Genomic DNA, 24,390 nt, shown 5'->3' on the forward strand with positions numbered 1-24,390 from the left:
TCACTGGTTAATGGTAGACGGCTCTCTGTTTTCTAACTTCTCCACTAATGCTGGTGTTCCCCAAGATTCAGTTCTTTTCCCCCACTCTTTTCCTCTTGTATATTAATGACCTACTTCCATTGACCGGAAATCCTATCCATAGTTTTGCTGACGATAGCACATTGCATTCCACATTCCAGTTTGAGAAACCTTGCCCTGCTCAAACAGCTTCAACTTCTCGAATATCCACTACCATTTCCTTAAATGCTGATCTCCAGGTAATTATCCAGTGGGTCAAAGATAACTTAATTTCAATCATTCTAAAACTCAGTCCTGTCTTATATTTCGAAAAAAGGATTCTTCTGCTCCTCTGTTTATCTTCGATGATACTCCAATTTCTAGGCAAGATCTTGGGGATTACCCTGACTTCGAATCTCTCCTGGTATAAAGCACATTACATATATTTTCTCTGCATCTAAAAAACTTGGTTTTTCTCTTTTTCTCTTGGCATTACTTTTCTTCCAAACTGTTGTTGACTGTAGAAATCGCAAATGCGGTCTACTACGGAATATTGTTCCCACATCTGGGGCGGTGCCCCCAAAACCTCTCTCAGGCTTCTAGATTCCATTCAAAAGAGGGCAGTTAGGTTAATTAATGTCTCATCTCTAACAAAAAAAAAAAAAAAAAGAAAAGAAAAAAAAAAGCAAATTATGATATTAGGGTCACCAATAAATGATTACATCTACCCATATATTTTTTGTGTCTGAAACCAACGAAATCATCCACAGTGTGAAAAAAGCCCATTAAAATTCCTCGCGTCATCGATGGGATTTGAACCCGGACCTTTTCCACCCGATGTGGGGAGGACGGTGACGATACCACTGTGCTACCTGCGCATACTGTAAATCTAAAGCAGACGCCATTATAGAATTTTTAATGCGAACCCCCTGGAACACTTTTGTGAACCCTCAGGGATTCGCAAACCACCGGTTCGGAACCGCTGCTCTACACAATAATATTCTATGGATGCCAAAATCTAATCTAACTGGACGGGGACCCAGCTCCCATGAGCGATCTCCAAATAGGTGGCCAAACTTAAACCACATGGACATCGGCGCCTCCGTAGCCAGGTGGGCAGGAGCAGCAGTGCATAGCACACACTTCTTGATTAGACCAGGGTTCAAGCCCATGACCACCAAATACAGAAAGGTCATTCCCTGACCACCGCATATCCCTGGAGCAATATGGCCTTAGTTGCTAATGCTCCTAAAAACCAAATAACAAACAAACAACAAGCATGGACATCAGAGAACCTGGACTTAAATCCTGGAAGAAAATCAATCCCAAACACCACATGGACAAATCGCAGTCTCACTGCCTGCAGCGCCCTATCGGTGACCTGGGGCAGCTCCCTTGCCTGGCTCATCTATTTTCCCCTTCCCTGGAGGGAGGGGAGGTGAAGTTCCGCCATCTCCTCCCCTCAACCATCCATTCTTCCCCCTTGGTGGGAAATTGGCATGCCCCACTGTAAATTGGAGCTGTCTTCCCTATTGGCTCCATGTCTCTGCCTTCCCTCCAGTCTTCAGTCTCCCCCTACACTCTACCCTAGTGCCTCCCCACCACAGGAGTGCATAATAAATTTTTTTAGGTCCTAGCCACTGAAATCCTAGATTTCAGTGGCTAGTTGAAATCCTAGGAAATTAGGTGGCAGGACCTGCCAGAGTACAACTAAAATTACTGGGTTTCCCAATCTGCCTCCACGGGACAAAAGTGGAGCAATATTGGGCCTCAGCAGGGGTCCAGCAGCTAAACAACCAGATGAACAACGGTACAATATCCACACACTTTTAAATCTCTGGCATTTCCAGTAAACTGGCACACCCATCACAATGTAAGCAATGCGGAGTTGGGGGAAACCCCTGGTGCTGCTTGACACACAACACACTTTACACTTATTTGACCATGGCAGCGCTGATGTCATGCGGCCATCATGTAGTTTGACGCTGCAAATCCAGATTACTGAGACTATTGTCTTGTGCTTTGTGCTGAGCTATCAGATGCCAGTTGGTTGACGGCATCGATATGTTGGTTGAATTCTGTGATTCACTGAGTTGACTCAGATTCACTTTTGCTATTCAAATCTTTCAGACACTTTCTGAGATGACTCAGTGTATCGACTCCCTCATTCTGTAGCCATCTCTATGGCAAGCTATATATTATAATTCCGCAAACTAGTACACCATGTTAAATTCTGTGAACTGTTAAATGAATTGTTTGTCTTGGCCTATGTACAGGTGCACAAATATAATAATATATATTGCAATAAAATAAGAACCCATAATGAGTAAGAAGTTAAATCAGAAAACAACACTCTTAAATTTCTTTAAGAAAACAACAGAACTGGCAATTTCCGACAAGGATATTGCAGAGGCTGCTCTATCTTGAGAAACACAATCTGTTTCAAATTTTTATTATAAAAATTCTCTAAGAAGAGAAGAATTAATATATAAAATGTTAATATCTTCAGTTAAAATCGCCATAAGAATTTAAACATTTTTCATTATTATTTTTTACACTGAATTCTAATAAAATTGATTTTTTAAATTTGTTATTAAAACATTCTACTTTTTAAATAGAAAATACCTTATTTGTTAAATTTAATATATTTATGAATGTGTTGTAATTTTTGTTTTTCAGTTAAAAAAAAATAATACTAGCCAATATTAAATTTTTTCGATGTTTGTTGCACAAATTATCATTAAATCAATATAACATTAAATTATGCAATTAATTTTTGCTCTGGACCTCTTAAGTCACATTTATAAATAACAGAAAATTTTATAATATTGTGAAGTATTACACTTCCCCACCCAGCTACTTCATAATACCACCCGGCTGGTAAAATCTGCTGGGAAGAACACTGTCATGCATTAAGAGAAATAATTAAGGAAGTTACTAGGCTTTTCATACCAACTAAAAAATGCCATTTAGACCTAAATGGATATCAGAGGAACTAATGAGACATGAGACAGAGAAGAAAATTTGCATGGGATGCATATAAATTATCAAGTAATAGAGAAGCCTGTGGTAGATATAATCTTCAATCAAGTTACAAAGGAGGTTAGGCAAGCCAAGGCAGATTATGAGAAATCTTTGGCAAAGAATGCAAAGAAAAACAGCAAAACAGCAAGGAAAAACTGACTGCACTTCTTTCCTTATGTAAACAATTTAAAGGCTAAATGTCCAAGACATAATTCTATATGGGCTTAAATTAACTATATATTATCGGTGTAGATACATCATAGTTTGCCCATAAAATTGAACTACATATGTAGTGTAAAGGCATTGTTCTAATTTTTATCTCCTATTGTGGCTACCTTCACAATAAGATACCAGGCATTGCACTACTTCGAATATGTAATGCTTCTCTAGTAGAGAAGACTACTCTTACTTATTCACACATAAGTGGGCACCATCACCTAAGGTGGGGTTGTGCCCACTTATGTGTGAATGTAGATGCAAAATACTCATTCAGTTTGTCAGCAACCTGAGCAGGATCTGCAGCATACTACTGTTACTTATTCTCAGTGGGCACCAACCACCACCCATGGATGGTAGTGCCTGCTGAGAATAAGTAACAGTAGTCTTCTCTACTAGAGAAACATTACGTATTCGAAGTAGTGCAATATCTAGTTGCGAAGGTAGCCACAATATAAGATAAAATTAAAATGCCTTTACACTATGTATGTAGCTTAATTTTATGGGTAAACTATGGTGTATCTACCAATATTATATAGTTATGTAAACACTAGAAGAAAGGAGATTAAGCAAATTGTTCCACTTGATTTCATTGGTTCAACTGTTGATGATGATGATCCTGCTCAGGTTGCTGACAAACTGAATGAATATTTTGCATCTACATTCACACATAAGATTTCTTTCGGGAAGTAGATGTCAGAAGTTTATCAAACCCTAACACGGAGCTAAATAATTTTGTAGTGAGAGGAAAGTGGAAAGAAAGTGGAAGAGAAATTGAAGTTAAACATAAGAAAGGCACTTGGGTTGGTGTGATCTATCCAAATATATAAAGAGAGGCAGCATAGGAGGTAAGCAAATCCTAACCCATAATTTTGAGAGCATTTTTGGGGGATTCAGCATTTTGGAGGAACATTGAAGATGAGCAAATGTATTCCCAGTTCACATAAGGGGATCAAAGGGGTGATACAAGCAATCAGACCTGTTAGCTTAACTTCTGTTCCAGGGAAAATAATGGAGTCGCTGGTTAAAGAAGTAATGCAGAGCCAGCTACATAAACTGAAGTTATACTTCAGACACAGCACGACTTTGTTAAGGGGAAATCTTGTTTGACCAATTTGAGTTGATACTAGAATGCAGTCATAAAGGAACCGGATACAAAAAATAATTTTTGATATTATATACTTAGATTTCATGAAAACTTTTGATACTGGACACTGCTTTTTGTGGACTAATGTTAATAGTGGAGTCCCTTAGGGTTTGGTGCTGGGCCAATTGTTATTTTCTGTATTTATTAATGATACTGATGAAGGCATGTCAGGCTCAAAGTCCAAGTTTGTAGATAATATAAAGGTTGGCAGGTTGGTCAATGACAGTAATGATGGTATGCTACTGCAACAGAATCTAGAAAAATTAGGTAAATGGGCTGAGAAATGGCAATTAAAGCTTAACCGTGATAAATGTAAAGTAGGAGCAGTAACTCCATACCAATTGCAATAATTGTGCAGACAGACATGATTCTTTGGTTGGTTGTTTTATCCCATTAGCGTCTAAGGCTATATGTGCCAAAGACAGATATGAAGTTCTCTGATAGTGCATACAGGCTGCCAGGACAGCTCATGAAGTTTAGTCAATGATATATAGAAATTTTGCTATCAGAGATAAGGAGCCTGTTTTCCCATTGTAGAAGGCAATATTCAGGTTACATCTTGAGTATTGCATACAGGACTGGCCACCTCATTTTAGGAAGGATTTAGAGCTGCTGGAACAGGTACAGAGAAGAGCAATGAAATTGATGACGGGAACAAAGGGGTTGCTCTTAACAAGAAAGGCTTCAGTTCTGCAACTTACAATGTCTGGAGACTATGCACCTGCCAGGTGAATTGAGGTGTTTAAGGCTTTCAATGTACTGAGCAAGCCCAATGCTGATGGGATTTTTCCTTCTGCTCAGACTATTCATGGTGGGGGGGTGCATAAATATAAAATGAGGAAGGATGGTTGCAGAATAGATGCATGGAAATTTGTCTTTAGTCAGAGCGTGGTTGATCATTGGAACAAACTTCTGTCTGTTGTTGTCGAACTGAGCAGCTTAAATAATTCAAGGAAGAACTAGACAAACTATTGGAGGAAATGGATAGGTGAAAAGGGAAGTTTTTTTTTTTTTTGGCTAATGCTGTATAAGCTTGCTTTCTTGCAGCATTTGCCACTACTAATACTAATACATACAGCATGGATCAAACAGGTAACTGAAATAACTTAAAGAGAATGAAAATGAAAAAATAATTAAATTTTTTCCCTTTTTTCTTTAAGTATTACACAACGATATGAGATATATTCATTATTTGATTGCATAAGCAAGAAGTTATCAATTTGAAAGTAGTCGGTGTACTGATGTTAGTTTAAAAAATTAATAAACAAGATATTTCATAACATGGCTATACTTTACTGCTGTTTGAATATTAAAATATGGCTATGCAGCTTAATGGTTAAAAATAATAATAAGCAAACATGGGACTAATACAAATTCAATAAACATTTTACTAGATGTTATGATGTCCAAAACAAACTCATAATCCATTGAAAACTGATCTTTAAAGTTTTGAATTATTTATCAAATGGTGATAAATACTTTGGAAAAAAAGACTATTTAATAGAACTGAATTATATGATTATCTCTGATTGAAAAAAATTCAATATAGTAATGCAAGTAACATAAAAGGGAGATTGGCATACCCTGTACTTTGTTTAAAAAAAAACACTTAACATTGAAGCGCACGTGATACATATACATACTATTGTCACAGCAATGTTCACAGCTGTGCTGTAATTTCTAAAGTACAGCAGTGTGATGCAATCTTTCTAGAAATTTCTTTGTTAAATGCCAAATCAGAGTCCATTAAAAGGAGAAGATTAACTTGTACAGAGAAACAGAAAGTGAAAAACATGATGTTGGAGAAATATTAATGGTAGTGTTGACAGAGCAAATTTATTGCTCTGTTGACACTACCATTGTTATATGGAAGGAATACAGGGTTATTCAAAATGAAGTCCGGGGTTTCAAACATTCAAACATTTCAAACCCAGGCTCAATGTCATCTGAGTAAATCTTCTGAAACTTGGCTGCTGCTGCTGTTGAAATGTCTTCATCATTCATTGTTGGAAATTTGACCAGGAAACCAAAAAAAATGGTCAAATTCAAACATTTCAATCCCCGGAATTCATTTTGAATAACCCTGTATATAGTTACTTTCTTAACATTCATAGTCTGAAATACATAGGCTCAAGAACTGATTTGGCAAATATCAGGATAAATATTTGCAGGTGCCTTATAGGATACAATTTTCCTAGGGAGAGTAATCCAGCATTGCAAATCTGTTGTGAGAATTAGTCTCATAATTCTTACACAGATTCTCTACGCTAATTAGATTAAAAAATGAAGTATGGTATGTGTCTCATGAACGGCTGCACCTGGAATGTCAGTTCAACTGTTGTGTTTCTCTGTGTTGATAGACTCTGTAGAATTAGGTCAATGTGTGGGTGTAGTGTTGTGTGATTATGCAGTGTTATATTGTTTGGACTGTCAGCCAACACAGGAAGCAGCAATCACCAGGAAAGTAACTTCCCATGAGGAGCTGGGCCTCTACAATCACAATCACTGTCTGCCTAGGAAAGGTAATATATTCAGCAGCTGCTGGAAGCAGTGCTATATCGGCGGGTACAGCTAAATCCCACATTCCACGATTACATTAGAATTTATTAGATCAGAAAGAGAAAAAAAAAATGTCTGACCATGATCTCCAAAGCTGTTTTGCCAAGTTTATAGAAAATCTTCATGCAACTTCTGCTTTCAGTCAGCCATTCCACTAATCACAGAATACCCTGAATCACAATTAAACAGTGGTGACACAACAATGTGGCAAGCAATATTATTAAAATTCACTAGACCAATTCAGGATGAAACAATACAATTGCCACCTAGCAGTGCAAAGCTGTGCAGCATTGCTCATGTTTCTAGCCACCAATCTGGTAACTTTTAGTTCACACTTTGTACACAACATGTGTCCATTATAAAATGTAATAATGTAAAAGTCATCTTTCATTTTGGTTGCCTTTTTTGGGACTACCTTGCAGTTTTATTGTACTAAATTAACAAAGTTGTGAACTGAAATTTGTAATAACTCTGTACATTTTATTTCACACAGATTAGCAAAAAATATACAAGCACCACAGTAAACATCAAATATTTCAAAAATGTATTACTTACCACATTCTAACAGTGATCGAAACCTTAAGTCACAGGATTTTCCAACTCCATGAACTACAAAAACTAAGTGATCTATCTGAAATGTCTCCCCTGGCTCAATTTTTATGAAATCATCTACTCCTCTTTTCATTTTCCATGGCTTTACTTGTCCTTCCTAGACATTTTAAAATAGCCAAATTAAAATTAGATGTAATACAATGAAGACTCTTAACTTTCTTTTTTCACATAAATCATACTGTGCACTAAAAATAAATAAATAAATAAAATTAAAAGACCAGAATCAGAGTTTTCATTATTAGTTTTACTTTTTTAGAGTAATTTTATTTAAGTATTATTTGATTATTAATTGTATTTCGATAATCTAAATATTAACTCCTCATAATGAACTGAGTAGTTAATATGCAAAAATTATGAGCAATCCATATTAATTGCAATTTGGAAATATCAGAAAACAACAATATGGTTCTGATATATTCAACAATTTTTTTTTTACCTTGGCTGTTAAACAAATCAGTTCATGATGGTAAAAGAAAGCAAAGGATGAGGATAAGCAGTTTCTCGTTTAAATATAAAGAAGAAAATGAATCAGATCGGTTGCCTTGTTGTATAAGAGTGTATTGCTGAAATTGCAGCTGTTGTGGCCATACTGCAACTAACACATGATTTTAAACTTGACAAGGTTTATTTTTCAGTTGTGGTTTCGTTATATGTGGCAGTAATATTAGTAATGGTCATATGGTGCAAAGAAGCCTAAGGCTTCTTTCCCTAAAAGAAGAGCGAAAGAGAAAACCAAGTTTTTTAGATGCAGAGGAAGCAATATTTGTAATGTGCTTGTGCCAAGAGAGATTAGAAGTCAGGGTAATCCCCAAAAGAGATATATCATTTTGCCTAGAAATTGGAGTGTCACCAAAGATAAGCATAGGAGCAGAAGAATCCTTTTTGTGAGATATAAGACAAGACTGAGTTTTAGAAGGGTTGAATCAACTAAGTTGTGTTTGCCCCACTGGAGAATTACCTGAAGATCGGCATTTAAGGAATTTGAGAAGTTGAAGCTGATTGAGCAGGGCAAGGTTTCTCAAAATGGAAAGTGGAATGCAATGTGCTATCATTGGCAAAACTATGGATAGGATTTCCAGTCAATGGAAGAAGGTCATTAATATACAAGAGGAAAAGAGTGGGGGAAAGAACTGAACCTTGGGGGACACCGGAATTAGTGGAGAAGTCAGAAGACAGAGAGCAATGTACCATCACCATCAGTGAGCGATCAGAGAGAAAACTGGATAACCAATTACTAAAAACAGTTGGCAAACCATAAGATGGAAGCTTGTTTATAAGACCTTTATGCCAAACACGATCGAAAGCCTTTGAGATGTCAAGAGCAACTACTTGTGTTTCACCAAACCTTTCCATTGAATTAGTCCATAAATGGGTAACATAAGTCAGAATATCACCAGTGGATCGACACTGACGGAATCCATACTGGCGATCGTTGATCAGACAGAAGGTTTCTAGGTAGTTTAAGAGTTGGCGGTTAATTGATTTCTCCATTACTTTAGAAAGAGTAGAAGTAATTGCAATGGGACGATAATTGGATGGGGGGGATTTGTCACCCTTTTTAGGAACTGGCTGGATATGAGCAAATTTCCAAACAGAAGGAAAAACACCTTTGGAATAAGAAAGTGAAAAAAGGTGACATAGAACAGGAGTAAGTTCAGGAGCACAGGTTTTGAGAACAAGTGGAGAAATACCATCAGGTCCTGGAGCTTTCTTAGCATCAAGATTCGTCAAAATCCTTCTGACATCCTTTTGAGGGAAGACTACAGGAGGCATTGAATGGAGCATGTTGGGAATGGTGGGAGGTGTTTTACCAAGATCATTAATACATGAGTTGGAAAAAAAATGGGATGCTAGCAGGTCAGCTTTATCCTTGGTTAAAGTGACAACAGAACCATCTGGTTTGGACAGAGGTGGGAGCAGAGATGGGCAAAAGTTGCAGCCAATACTTTTGGCAAGAGACCAGAATGCTCGGCTACCATTAGGGCAAGAAGCAAGTTTTCTACTTTTAGCCTGTTCAAACTCTAGTTTGGACTGATTAATAACTGCTTTACAATTGTTGCGAGCTTTGGTGTAGGCAGAAAATGAAACTGAAGAATTAGAAACAAGCCAATTACGAAATACAACTTTCTTCTCTTGAACAGCCTTAGCACATGTATTGGAAAACCAAGGTTTAGATAAAGGACGAGATTTTCAAGTGGAGTGTGGGATAAAGGATTTCATTCCTGCAAGAATAATTTCACTGATACGATCTGAGCAAACGTTGACCATCTGAAGTTTTGAAACAGTAATCCGACCAAGGAAAAGAAATCTCGCAGGCCATCCCATTTTGCATTCTTGTAATGCCAAACAACACGAGGTTGGGAATAGCCATGAGATAAGGGCTCCATTGGAGAAGAGACAATCACCAAGTTGTGATCTGAAGTGCCTAAGGGACCTATCACTTCGACAGTGTACTTAGAAGGGTTGTTTGTGAGAAAAAGATCAAGCATGTTGGCTGTATGATTAGGATTGTCCAGTATTCTTGTAGGTAAATGAACAATCTGTGCTAGGTCATTAGTAATTGCAAAAGCCTCAGCATCTCGACCTGCTGGGTCGGTGTGACTAGAAAACGGAAGCCAGCTGGAGTTGTGAACATTAAAATCACCAAGGAAAATTACCTCACTGTTAGGAAAGTTGGACTGGAGAAAGTCAAGTTGCACAGAGAGGAAGTCAAAGAGATCCAAGTGATTAGTGGGGTTGGGAGAACGGTAGAGACAACAGATGAATTTGACACAATGAGGTAGAGAGATTTTAAGCCGGAGAAGATCAAAGAGAGGAGATTCCAAATTGCCAATTCTCTAACAGGGAATATAAGAACGGACATATGCAAAAGTACCATCTTTGAGGCAAAAGGAATCATACAGCAAATAATTTGGGCATCTGAGATGAGCAGAAGTTGAATCAACCGATAACTGAGATTCTGTCATAAGTACATGGGGTTTGGCAGACTGCAAGTGGAAATGGACATCGTTGAGATTAGAATTGAGACCACGTATATTTGTGAAATGAATTAGGAAGTGTTTGGGAGGTTTAGATCTTTTCGCAAATAAGCTTGCTCTATTAGTTTGACAATTCATGGTGTATTCAATGGTAAGAAGAAGTGGGTGGGACATGCTCTATGAAGTAATGAAATTTTTGAATATGGCGTACACATGGTAAGAATATACCCAGATCCTTGGCATAACATGGTCTCGACAATGCCCCCTGCATACACACTACTCGGACTCCCTCCAGTCACTATCTGACAGAGTATAGGTAGCAAGATTATACACTAGCTGATCCGGAAGTCTCCTAGAGGGTTACCAATACGTTCAGTCCGGTGTGCTAACTAGTGGCCTGCGAACACTGTTTTAGAGCTGTACCCCCGAAATGTAAGGAATATTGGATCTCGCCACGATGTTCATCATAACCTCAAAAGTCATCAATCATACTGGATGATGGAAGAGATGGGGAAGGGTTGACCGGAACTCAGCTCTAGAGACTAAACATGGGTTCCACCACTTCAAGCCTCCAATAAGCAAAGTGGTGGTATTTCACCGGTTGATGAGAGTCATCTACCACCTAGTACTGCCTGGTATCATAGAGGGGCGGCATTCCTCCATGTGGTGTGGTGTGGGCGCCACACCTCGACCCCTGCTTACGTTGGTTCACACCCGGGTGGTCACCCACCATGTACTTGTGCATGGAGGTTATACCTAGGATTACTATCAGTCCCACCATCGTGAAGGTGCAGGCAGAGGATTTGGCTGTCACAGACCATTCAGACTTTGCCGAAATTGGGTCCACTTGACCTGAGTGTCACCCAAATATCAGTTCCATCAACGTTTTAGACTCCCAGGTAGCAAGTACAGCTTGTCTGGCATATCTGAGAGAATGTCTGTGGCAACCCCAAGGACCAGTTTGGAACTCATGACTCCAGTTCAGTCCTAAGATCACAATAAGATGGACAATCAAAGAGAACGTGGTCAACTGATTCAACAGCTCCACAAAGACAAAGGGGAGTGTCAGAGAGACCCAATTTAAACAACTTATTTAAAGTGCCATGTTCTGTTAGAAGAAACATTCCATACAGACTTGGTGACATCCAGAGTAGATCCTTTTTGAGAAACTCTTTCACCTTCGGGTGCGAGAGTACACGTGAACCAGCGAAGTTTTTACGGCTCCAGCTAATTGGGATGTTTTCTTAAATTTTTGCTTTTTTGACTTAAATTGGCATATTAATTTATTTTCTAGAGTTGCTTTGTATTCCTAGTAATAATACTTTAGTTTAATTTGAAATTAGATAGAGATTTTGTAGGTTATTACTTAGTATTGGTAAGGGTATCTAATGCAGGTGTTGGACAAGTTTTGCAGCTCCCACGAATGCTAAGTTTTTAATTATATTTAGCCCTTTTATTGACTTAATTTTTAGATTAAATTGTTTTCTATAAGTGGCTTATAGACCTAGTCAAGTTTCTTGGTTTATTTTGAATTTAGATAGCGCGATTTTGAAAGTAATTAATACCTCGTGTCCGTAGATTTATTGTTCATAACTTGCTGCCATTGTTATACGATACAACATATACAACGAACTAGATGGCATAAGGTCACAAAACTAGATAGCGAGTATAGTAGTATCAATTAATCAGTAAAATTTACTAGTCTTATTGAATTTCATTGTCAATTGTATTTATAATGTTACAAACGTAACATTATAAATACATATAACTTGACATGTGATAAAAAAGTCATAACATAACTCAAAGATAATATTCGATACTGAAATACATATACAGGGTTATTCAAAATGAAGTCTGGGGTTTCAAACAATTCAAACCCAGGTTCGGTGTCATCTGAGTAAATCTTCTGAAACTTGGCTGCTGCTGTTGAAATGTCTTCATCGTTCATTGTTGGAAATTCGACCAGGTAACCAAAAAAAAAAATGGTCGAATTCAAACATTCAAACCCCGGACTTCATTTTGGATAACCCTGTATAAAGTGTTATAACTGCATTGGGATATAAGTTTAGGGTCATATTTTGTATTGGAATTTTATTTGAAATTGAATAGAAATCATGACTCAGACCAGAGCAGCAAAGCAAAAGGCTCAAACTAATGGGAGTGCTGTGACTCATAGAACAACTGAGGGGGCAGTTATCCTCTGAATCACAGCCATTTTAAATGTACTGCTTGTTTAATGTTTGTGGAGCAATCAGGAATGGGACATGATATTGCCAAAGGGGAATGTCATTCTGTGTGTGTGATGTAAGGAGTGCGAGGAAATCAGGCACCAAATCAGCGTTGTTATGGGCCTATACAAGAGCTTGAAGGACAGAGTGGATTCCTCGAAGGATTTAAATCGAGGGCCCATCAAGCTCTCAGCTGCCCACATCAATGCCGGAGCTTACACTTGAACTTCGTGCAACACAGCGGCAACCACCAAGCCAAAATGCGGTTGTCCCAAAGGACTTGTTGTTGTCGGTGACTACTGTCAGGGAAATGGTGAACAAACTGTGCAAAAAGGATAGGTGGAAAAGGACCAGGGTATGTCTGCCAGGGTCAAGGGTTGATGATGTAGAGCAGATATCTTTTAAGGGCACAAGGGGCGATTTATTGTACATGTTGGACCTAATGATATTAAGAGTAGGAGACTGGTGGAATTACTTAAGGTATACTGCTCAAGGCTGAAAAAAAAGCTGTGAATTAGGGTTGAATTTGAAAGTGTCTGCAATTCTGTGCAGACACGATAGGAGGGAGAATATGATGAGAGCCTTGTCAATCAATTCAGCCCTGGAGAGATTGTGCATCAAGGGGTAAAATTTTTCTCAGCCTGGTCTGTGCCTGTAGAAGCAGGAGACACTGCTTCTACAGGGATGCGATACACTTAAAGAGAAAGTGTGCAAGAATATTTGCTGATGCTATCGAGGCAGAGTTAGGTGGGTCAGAAAAATGCTGGCTTGAGGGGAAGGTGGTAGATGACTTTCATCTACCACCTTCCCCTCATATACCATCATCAAAATGATATTGATGATGGTATATCAAGCTTAATGTCGAAGTTTGCAGACGATACGAAGGTTGGCAGGGTTGTCAAGGACACTACTGACACTATGCTGCTGCAACAGGATCTGGAAAGGTTGAGCAGATGGACTGAGAGGTGGCAAATGAAGTTTAACATTGACAAATGTAAAGTACTATATATGGGAAACAGCAACCCCAGAGCAACGTATCAACTCTGTGGTACTACACTGACAGTGGTAGAGAATGAAAGGGACCTGGGGGTGGTTGTGGAGGCAGATATGAAGTTCTCTGAGCAGTGCAGATGGGCTGCAAAAGTAGCTCATGGTGTATTGTCAATGATATATAGGAATTTTTCTAGCAGGGATAAGGAGGTGATTATTCCCTTGTATAAGGCAATGGTCAGGCCACACCTAGAGTACTGTATACGGGCCTGGAGGCCTCATTTCAAGAAGGATGTACAGCTGCTGGAACAAGTACAGAGAAGGGCAACAAGATTAGTGAATGGAACAAAGGGATGCTCTTACGAAGAAAGGCTTAAGTTTTGCGAATTACAGTGTCTGGAGACTAGGCACCAGCGAGGTGATCTGATAGAGGTGTACAAAGCCTTGAATGGTTTGAGCATGCTCAATGCTGATGGGATTCTTCCTCTTGCTCAGAATAATCACCTGAGAGAGCATAAATTCAAATTGAGGAAAGACAGATGTAGGATAGATGTGCGGAAATTTACCTTTAGCCAGCGGGTGGTTGGTAGGTGGAACAGACTTCCATCCCTTGTCGTGGAAGTTGATAGCCTAAATAAGTTTAAGGCTCGGCTGGACAGGTATTTCGAACGAACAGAGGGGTGAAGTGGAAGTGGTTATTTTTTATTTATTTATTTTACTTTAATTTTTTTGGCTGATGCTGCATAAGCTTGCTTTCTTGCATCAAATGCCTCTACTAATGCTAATGCTAATCAACAGGTGAAATACCACCACTTTGCTTATTGGAGGCTTGAAGTGGTGAAACCCATGTTTAGTCTCTAGAGTAAAGTTTCCGGCATCCCCCCCCCCATACTTCTCCTTCAACCCATACACGGTACTAAGTACTATAGGTTTTGATACCTTTCGTGTTTGGGGTTTTCATAAAAAAAAAATAAATAAATACACGGACTAATAGATTAACCGTAGCCGCTGGCAGAGGTGAAAGTGATTCTTGCACTACTTCTATTGAAATGAGCAGCAGCCTGGAAAGCAAGGCAATGAAAATTTCTAGGACTTCTGGGAGTCATAGTGGAACAAGTAAATACATGGGGTGTGTTAGGGTAACTAAGAGTAGAAACAGGTGCATGTATACTTGCATGTACACCAATACTAGGAGTATAGTTAATACATTTTGATGAGCTTGAAGTGCTAATCAAGATATCAAAGGCAGATATTGTTGGGATATCAGACACGTGGTGTCACACAGAAATCAGTAGTGCAGAATTGGAATTTGGAGAGTACAATGTGTACAGGAAGGATAGACAGCACAGAAGGGGAGGAGGGGTTATGTTGTTAGTTAAGAAACACAAAATCAAAGGAAGTGCTTCCAATTGATGTTGGTGGACAATGCAATGTTGAGTCAGTTTGGAGGAGTGACATAACTACTAGGAAAGGAAAAAATGAGGTGTGTTATAGACCTAATGAATCTGATGAGTATAATGAGCAATTGAGCAGAGAAATAGAGTGGGCCATTAAATCAGAGTGTCTTATAATGGGGGATTTTAATTTCCCAGAGATTGCCTGGAATGTGTGGATTGGATACTCACACACTAGCAATGCTTTTGTGGATTTATTGAATGATTGTTTTCTACAGCAGCATGTTCTGGAGGAAACTAGAGGGAGTAATACTCTTGATCTGATTATCAGTAGTGATTCTTCATGCATTAAGAATTTACAGAAAAAGGAACCACTAGGTGACAGTGATCACAGTGTGCTGAAGTGGGATTTACTCAAAGAGGTAAGTACCATCAAGGGTAAAGGGAAGGGTTTTTGCTTTCGTAAAGGTGACTACCGTGGTCTCAGACAGTATTTAAATTCTATACAATGGGACCAACTAATGATGTTACCAACAGCAAATTCAAAATGGAAAGCATTCAAAGAATTAATCTTGGAAGTTACTAGGCTTTTCATACCAACTAAGAAATACTGTTCAAGATTTAGGCCAAAATGTATGTCAGATAAACTAATCAGACATGTGGCAGAGAAGAAAAATGGATGGGATATTTAAAAATTTACAGGTGAAACAGAAGCCTATGATAGATATAAGCTGGTCTGTAACCAAGTTGCAAAGGAGTTTAGGCATGCAAAGGCAGATTACGAGAAATCTTTGACAAAGGATGCAAAGAAAAACAGCCAAGAGTTCTTTACTTATGTAAACTCTAGAAGGAAGGGGATGAATCAGATTGGTCCACTTGACATCGATGGTTCAACTGTTGATGATACGGCTCAGGTAGATAACAAACTAAATTAATATTTTTGCATCTACATTCACACATGAGGAGTTATTCAGGGAGGGGAATGCCAGAGGTGTATACAACTCCGGCAGTAAGCTAGATAATCTTGTAATAACTGAGAGTAAAGTTGAGGAGAAATTGTTGAAGATACACATAAGAAAGGCACCTGGGGTGGATGGAATCTATCCAGTTATATTAAAGGCGGCGGCAAAGGAAGTAAGCAAACTCTTAACCATAATTATGAGAGCTTCCTTGGACTCATGGGAGGTACCTAGATCCTGTTGCAGCAGCAGCATACTGTCATTAACAACCCTGCCGCCCTTCATATCGTCTGCAAATCTGGACATTTAGCCTGATATATACCATCATCTATATCATTAATGATATAGATGATGGTATATCAGGGAGATCAAAGGGAGACACAGGTAATTATAGACCTGTTAGTTTAACTTCTGTTCGAGGGAAATTAATGGAGGCACTGGTTAAAGAAGCATTGCGGGATTATCTAGACAAGACTTCAGTTATAGATCGGATACAGCATGGGTTTAAGGGGAAGTCTTCTCTGACCAATTTGATTGGATACTATGAGGTAGTCACAAAGGAACTGGATGCAAAGAATAATTTTGATATCTTATATTTGGATCTTAGAAAGGCTTTTGATACTGTTGCACATGGAAGACTGCTGCACAAATTGGAGCAATGTGGCATTGGAGGCAAATTGCTGCTATGGATAAAGGGATGGTTGAGTAGAAGAAGACAGAAAGTGGTAATCAATGGACACTGCTCTTCTTGGACTAATTTTATTAGTGGAGTCCCCCAGGGTTCAGTGTTTACTCCACTGATGTTTACTGTATTCATTAATGATATAGATGATGGTATATCAGGCTAAATATCCAAGTTTGCAGATGATACGAAGGTCAGCAGGGTTGTTAATGACACTAATGACAGTATGCTGCTGCAACAGGATCTAGAAAAGTTGAGCAGAGGGGCTGAGAGGTGGCAACTGAAGTTTAACATTGACAAATATAAAGTACTGCATATGGGAAGCAGTAACCCCAGAGTAATGTATCAACTGTGTGGTACTACACTGACAGTGGTAGAGTGTGAAAAGGACCTGGGGGTAATTGTGCAGGTAGATATGAAGTTTTCTGAGCAGTGCAGATGGTCTGCAAGAGTAGCTCATGGTGTGTTGTCAATGATATACAGGAATTTTTCTAGCAGGGATAAGGAGGTGATTATCCCCTTGTATAAGGCAATGGTCAGGACACACATTGAGTACTGTATACAGATCAGGAGGTCTCATTTTAAGAAGGATCTAGAGCTGTTGGAATGAGTACAGAGAAGAGCAACAAGATTAATGAATGGAACAAATGGTTGCTCTTACAAAGAAAGGCTTAAGTTTTGTAAATTACAGTGTCTGGAGACTAGGCCCTGCGAGGTGATCTGATTGAGGTGTATAAAGCTTTGAATGGTTTGAGCATGCTCAATGCTGATAGCATTCTTCCTCTTGCTCAAAATAATTGCCTGAGAGGGCATAAATTCAAATTGAGGAAGTACAGTTGTAGGATGGATGCGTGGAAGTTTGCCTTTAGCCAGCGGGTGGTTGATTGCTGGAAGAAATTGCCATCTGTTGTAGAAGTTGATAGCTTAAATAGATTCAAGGCAGAATTAGACAAACATTTGGAGCGAGTGGATGGGTGAAATAAGGAGTTTTTTTGTTTTTTTTTGGTTGATACTATATAAGCTTGCTTCCTTGCATCATGTGCCTTTGTTAATGCTAATACCTCAGAAAAAAATTCTTTCGTTACAGAGCTGACTGAAGAAAACCAATCCTGTTGCCACAAGGAGACAAAATGAGTATGAAGTCTCTTCTTTTTACTATTTAAACTTTCCTCTAGGTTTAACTGAACACCACCAAAGGACAGAGGTATATTCCTTCTCGAATGAAAAAGAAGGTATCTGTATTGTATCTTGTGCTGAATTGGGAGTTTGCCAAGTAGGACATGTATGGCAGCAGTGGACGTAGTTTTACAAGCCAGTGACATCAAAAGAAGAGCAGATCTTTGAGCCCACTGCAGTTGATTAATAATCACAACTTTGTTAGTGTGAAATCCATAAGCTCCAGCACCATAAGAAATATTTGCCAAGAAGATGCAGTTATACTGGAAAAAGCAACGTGGTTGTTTTTTTAATTTCCCCAATCACATTTCGCAATCTGCCTTAGTTTTACCATCAGAACCTTAAATTTATCTTTGTCGTACTTCACATACGGTAGGAAACTAAGATGGTCATCCTGTAATATGCTCAAATATTTAACCGTAGAACTCTATTGTATCACCTTTCCATTATATTTGATTGCAGGGGGACGATTAGGAACCAACCTTCCTTAGCATTAGCAAGTTCACATGATGCAAGTTCGAGCACATGATCCACCAAATACGGAGGATGCGGAAAGGTCAGCGAATGACCACCCCATATCCCGGGAGCAATATGGCCTTAATTGCTAATGCTCAAAAAAAAAAAAAAAAAAAAAACTAAATAACAACAACATGATGCCAGAAAGCAAGCTTATATAGAATCAGCCAAAAAAAAAAAAAAACCCTTATTTCACCCATCCCCTCGCTCAAAATTTTTGTCCAGTTCTGCCTTGAATCTATTTAAGCTATCAACTTCAACAACGACAGATGGAAGTTTGTTCCAGCAATCAACCACCCGCTGGCCAAAGGCAAACTGCAAACTTCCGCACATCTATCCTACAACTGTCTTGCCCCAATTTGAATTTATGCCAGGCGATTATTCTGAGCAAGAGGAAGAATCCATCAGCATTGAGCCTGCTAAAACCGTTCAAGGCTTTACACACCTCAATCAGATAACCTCACAGGTGACTAGTGTCCAGACACTGTAATTTGCAAAATTTAAGCCTTTCTTCATAAAAGCAACCCTTTTTTCTGTTCACTAATCTTGTTGCCCTTCTCTGTACTCGTTCCAACAGCTCTACATCCTTGTTAAAATGAGGCCTCCAAACCTGTATACAGTACTCAAGGTGTGACCTGGCCGATTCCTTATACAAGGGGATAATCACCTCCTTATATCTGCTAGAAAAATTCCTGTATATCATTGACAAGACACCATGAGCTACTCTTGCAGACTGTCTGCAATGCTCAGAAAACTTCATATCTGCCTGCACAATTACCCCCAGGTCCTTTTCATTCTCTACCACTGTCAGTGTGGTACCACAGAGTTGATACGTTACTCTGGGATGACTGCTTCCCATATGTAGTACTTTACATTTGTCAATGTTAAACTTCATCTGCCACCTCTCAGCCCCTCTGCTCAACTTTTCTAGATCCTGTTGCAGCAGTGTACTGTCATTAGTGTCACTAACAACCCAGCCAACCTTCATATCATCTGCAAACTTGGACATTAAGCTTGATATACCATCATCAATATCATTTATAAATACAGAAAACAATAATGGACCCAACACTGAACCCTGAGGGACTCCACTAATAACATTAGTCCACGATAAGCAGTGTCCATTGATTACCACTCTCTGTCTTCTCCCACTCAACCATCCCTTTATCCATAGCAGCAGTTTGCCTCCAATACCACACTGCTCCAATTTGTGCAGCAGTCTTCCGTGTGCAACAGTATCAAAGACCTTTCTAAGATCCAAATATATGATATCAAAGTTATTCTTTGCATCCAGTTCTTTGGGACTATGTCATAGTATCCAATCAAATTTGTCAGACAAGACTTCCACTTAACAAACCCATGCTGTGTCTGAGCTATAACTGAAGTCTTGATCCTGCAATGCTTCTTTAACCAGTTCCTCCATTAATTTCCCTGGAACAGAAGTTAAACTAACTGGTCTGTAATTACCTGTCTCCCCCTTTAATCCTCCTTTGTGGATTGGGGTCACATTTGCACATCTCCAGTCCATTGGTACCTCCCCTGTGTCCAGGGAAGCTCTCATAATTATGGCTAAGGGTTTGCTTACTTCCTTGGCTGCCTCCTTTAATATAACTGGATAGATTCCATCCACCGCAGGTGCCTTTCTTATGTTTATCTTGAACAATTTCTCCTTCACTTTACTCTCAGTTATTACAAGATTATCTAGCTTACTGCCAGAGTTGAATACACCTCTGGCATTCCCCTCCCTTAATAACTCCTGATGTGTGAATGTAGTTGCAAAATATTCATTTAGTTTGTTAGCTACCTGAGCAGGATAGCAGTTGAACCATCGATGTCAAGTGGACCAATCTGATTCATCCCCTTCCTTGTAGAGTTTACATAAGTAAACTCTTTGCTGTTTTTTTTTTTTTTGCACTCTTTGCCAAAGATTTCTCGTAATCTGCCTTTGCCTGCCTAACCTCCTTTGTAACTTGGTTATTACAGACCAGCTTATATATATCATAAGCTTCTGTGTCACATGTTAATTTATATGTATCCCATGCATTTTTCTTCTCTGTCACATGTCTAATTAGTTTATCTGACATCCAATTAGGCCTAAACTACCATTTGAACCTTAGAGAAAGTTTTACTCAGCCATTTATCAAAAACAATGTTCCAACACAGGGGGCCCAAGAATGGACCACTGTAGGCAGCCTCTGGTAACAACTCTAAATAAACAATGTCAAAATTATTTCCTAAATCCAGCTCATGAGTGACCCTGTCAAAATAGCTAACCAGCTTTATGATTTTGCCTTTACAAAACCATGCTGTGTATTCTTCAGAATTCCATTTCTATCTAAATGATCCTGAATTCCACGCTTGATCATTGCCTCCATGATTTTCCCTACTACTGAAGCTAGACTGACCAGTCGGTAATTTCCCACTACCCTCTCAGAACCATCTTTATGTATGGAAGAGTTATAGAGATGAGCTAATTTGAGAGAAAGTTAACAGCTCATTATGTTTGAATTTTTTTCTATGATATGTGTTAAGGTCAGTGGTTCCTGAAGTTGTTCCAAGAGATAAAAAGCTGCTCATCATGACATCTGATGTATGGAATAGTCTAAAAGCATCTGACTGCAATCTGATAGTTACAATTTGGATATTCAATGCATCTACATCTACAAGGAGACGGAAGCAGTGTCGCTTACTGACTAAGCAACTAAGAGTTAGTGCACTAGTAGTCAGTCTTTGTTAATGAGAGGGGGAAAAAACATAAGGTAGTTTTCTTAATGAGCTTGGTGACTTGCACTGTAGGCTACTGTGTGTGTGGAAGGGGGGAAGAGAGAGAGAAATGTCTTTGAAGTCTCTTTGCTCAGATGAAAGATATTCTTAAAAGGAAGATTATAATATATCACAGCTGAAAATCACTGTCATTTAGAACATTTGCACCTGGGGCCGAATCAGATTGGACACTTTTGTAACTGGTGTGGAAGAGTCTAAGATAACCCAGCTGATTATGCTGATAAATTGAATCGGCACTTTGCATAAATTTTTACCGATGACAGGCCCTTTTGTAGTGAGGAGAGTATGTGCAAGTGAGGCTGAGACATAAGAAATTAGTGATTTCAAAATTAAAGACTAATCTTTATTAGAAAAACTTTCAAGTGTAAAGGCAAGCAAGGCTCTGGCTGCTTGCTACCAACTCTTGAAAGAGTTGATGGCAAGCAGCCAGAGGGTACACTGAACCACTGAGGTGTATTACAAGGGCTTCATTGGAATTGGGAGAGATTCTTTTGGATTTGGAGAAGTGCCAAAGTATCAACCAATACATAAAGACAATTCTAAGAGCAAAGTTACTAACTACAGATGGTTAATCTAGCTTCAATGGTAGGGAACAAATTTGAGGCATGGTTTGCTACCACTGAAGGACACTTGGTACAGATTCTTATTTGTTTTTTTTTTTTTTTTTTTGTTTGCTTGTCACGGTTAGTTTATGTATGCAGTATAAACTTTCTATAAAATTCTGTTTTTTTTCCTCATTTAAGTGGTCAGCCCAAAAAGTTAGTGAATTTTAGCTATGAATTCTACACTTACAATCACTGTCAATTTGTAAACAGTAATGGAAAAATCACTGTTTACTAATTTTTAGAATGCTGTTATTGCTCAATATTCCAAACATGACAGCACACTGAACAGCTTTTTCACAAATACAGATGGAAGCAAAAATCATATTTAACTAATCTGTTAACTGTTTTCACACAGTTATTCAACTTGATGAAGAGAACAGTTTTGTCATACTTTATTTGGATTTTAGCAAGGCAAAAATTTAGAATAGATTTTTCCAAACAAACTATGCTGATGTGTTCCAGTTTGTACAGTAATTTCCTCATGAGAGATTACTGTATAAGCTGGAACATTAGATTATTGGCAAAATTCTAAGATGGATTTCAGTGCGGCGGGAGGGCAGAAGGTTATGATTAATGGATAAATTTAAATTGCTTCGATTCCCCAATTCACAAAGGGGGATCGAAGGGTGACACGAGTAATTACAGACCAGTTAGTTTAACTTCTGTTCCAGGTAAAATAACGGAGTCACTAGTTAAAGATGCATTGCAGGATCATCTAGACAAGACACCAAGCAATAATTCAGACACAGCATGGGTTTGTTAAGGGAAAGTCTTGTCTGACAAATTTGATAGGATATTATGATGTGGTTACAAAAGAACTGGACGCAAAAAATAATTTTGATATCATATATTTGGATTTCAGGAAAGCTTTTGACACTGTTGCGCATGGAAGACTATTGTACAAATTGGAGCAGAATGGTATTAAGGGTAAGTTGCTACAATGGATAAAAGGATGGTTAAGTGGGAGAAGACAGAGGGTGGTAATTAATGAGTGCTGCTCTTCGTGGACTAATGTTATTAGTGGAGTCCCACAGGGTTCGGTGTTGGGTCCACTGTTGTTTTGTTTATTTATCAATGATATTGATGAAGGTATATCAGGCTTAATGTCGAAGTTTGCAGATGATACAAAGGTTGGCAGGGTTGTTAATGACAGTAATGGCAGTGTGCTACTGCAACAGGATCTAGATAATTTTGGCAGATGGGCTAGGAAGTGTCAACTGAAGTTTAACCTTGACAAATGCAAAGTACTGCATTTGGGTAGAAGTAACCCCAGAGAAACGTACCAACTGTGTGGTACTACACTTAAGGTGGTAGAAAATGAAAAAGACCTGGGAGTAATTGTGCAGTCAGATATGAAGTTTTCTGAGCAATGCAGAGGGCAGGTCATGGGGTTTTGTCAATGATATATAGGAATTTTGCTAGCAGGAAAAAGGAGTTGATTGTCCCTCTGTATAAGGCAATGGTCAGGACACACCTTGAGTACTGCGTACAGGTCTGGAGGCCTCATTTTAGGAAGGATGTAGATTTGCTTGAGCATGTACAGAGAAGGGCAACAAGACTGTTGAGGGGAATGAAGGGCTACTCTTACTAAGAGAGGCTTAAGTTCTACAAATTGCAGTGGCTGGAGACTAGGCACCTGCGCGGTGATCTGATTGAGGTGTATAAGTCGTTGAATGGGTTCAGCACGCTGAATTCTGATGGGATCCTTCCACTTGTTCAGATTACGAACCTAAGGGGGCATAAATTCAAATTAAGAAAAGACTGATCTAGAATAGATGTGCGGAAATTTTCCTTTAGCCAGCGGGTGGTTAATTGCTGGAACAAACTTCCATCTGTCGTTGTGGCAGTTGATAGGTTAAATAAATTTAAGGAGGAACTGGACAAGCATTTTGAGGGAATGGTGTGATTTTTTTTTTTTTTTTTTTTTGGCTGATGCTGCATAAGCTCATACACTTGCTTTCTTGCATCACATGCCACTACTACTACTACTACACAGACCATCTGTGATTCAAGGTGTATCATCCAATAGAATCCAATAGTTTCGAAAACTGTATTACCAGTAAAAGCTTGATATGTAGTGGTGGAAGCAAGGCTGTTACTTGAATCCGAGGCATTGTTTCATACATTGCGTGTAAGAAAAAATTCCATTCTGTTCCAAAGGCAAACAAAGAAAAAGAACTGTGAAACCAGTGTGCAAATGCAAAAGGAACCCCAGCACCTTGGAGTCCCCACAGATTGCTACTGATCATACTTCAGTTTCCCTAACACATGTTTCACATTTCTGTAGTCTACTTTAATATGAAGAGAGTGGTGCTTGATAGGAATCAGTGAGAGTATATTTTATTTAGGAAATAGTGCTTTCAATCCTTAATTTAAATTCTGCATAAAAAGATGCTAATTTCTTCAACAAAAAAAAAACCACAATCAAAACTGCAATGTGTAAAATTGTGTGAAAGTGACATGTTTTTTTCTGTATATGGAAGTATTGCAGCTGGGATCCAGCAGATATCACTCTTTTAGAAC

The 24,390-nt window shown here is 38.7% G+C and overlaps 1 protein-coding gene across 1 annotated transcript in view; it reads right to left on the bottom strand.

Moving 5' to 3' along the window:
• PAPLA1 (Phosphatidic Acid Phospholipase A1) overlaps positions 1-24,390 on the bottom strand; it is a 334,165-nt gene that overhangs the window by 197,885 nt on the left and 111,890 nt on the right. The window contains exon 6 of the mRNA XM_090384561.1: positions 7,499-7,652. Within this exon, the coding sequence (XP_090240687.1) occupies positions 7,499-7,652 (154 nt within the window). The remainder of the gene's footprint in view (positions 1-7,498; positions 7,653-24,390) is intronic.

This window comes from Mastigoproctus giganteus, chromosome 11 (genome assembly GCF_048544385.1).
Source record: "Mastigoproctus giganteus isolate SK-2022 chromosome 11, ASM4854438v1, whole genome shotgun sequence".
Taxonomy (NCBI): domain Eukaryota; kingdom Metazoa; phylum Arthropoda; class Arachnida; order Uropygi; family Thelyphonidae; genus Mastigoproctus; species Mastigoproctus giganteus.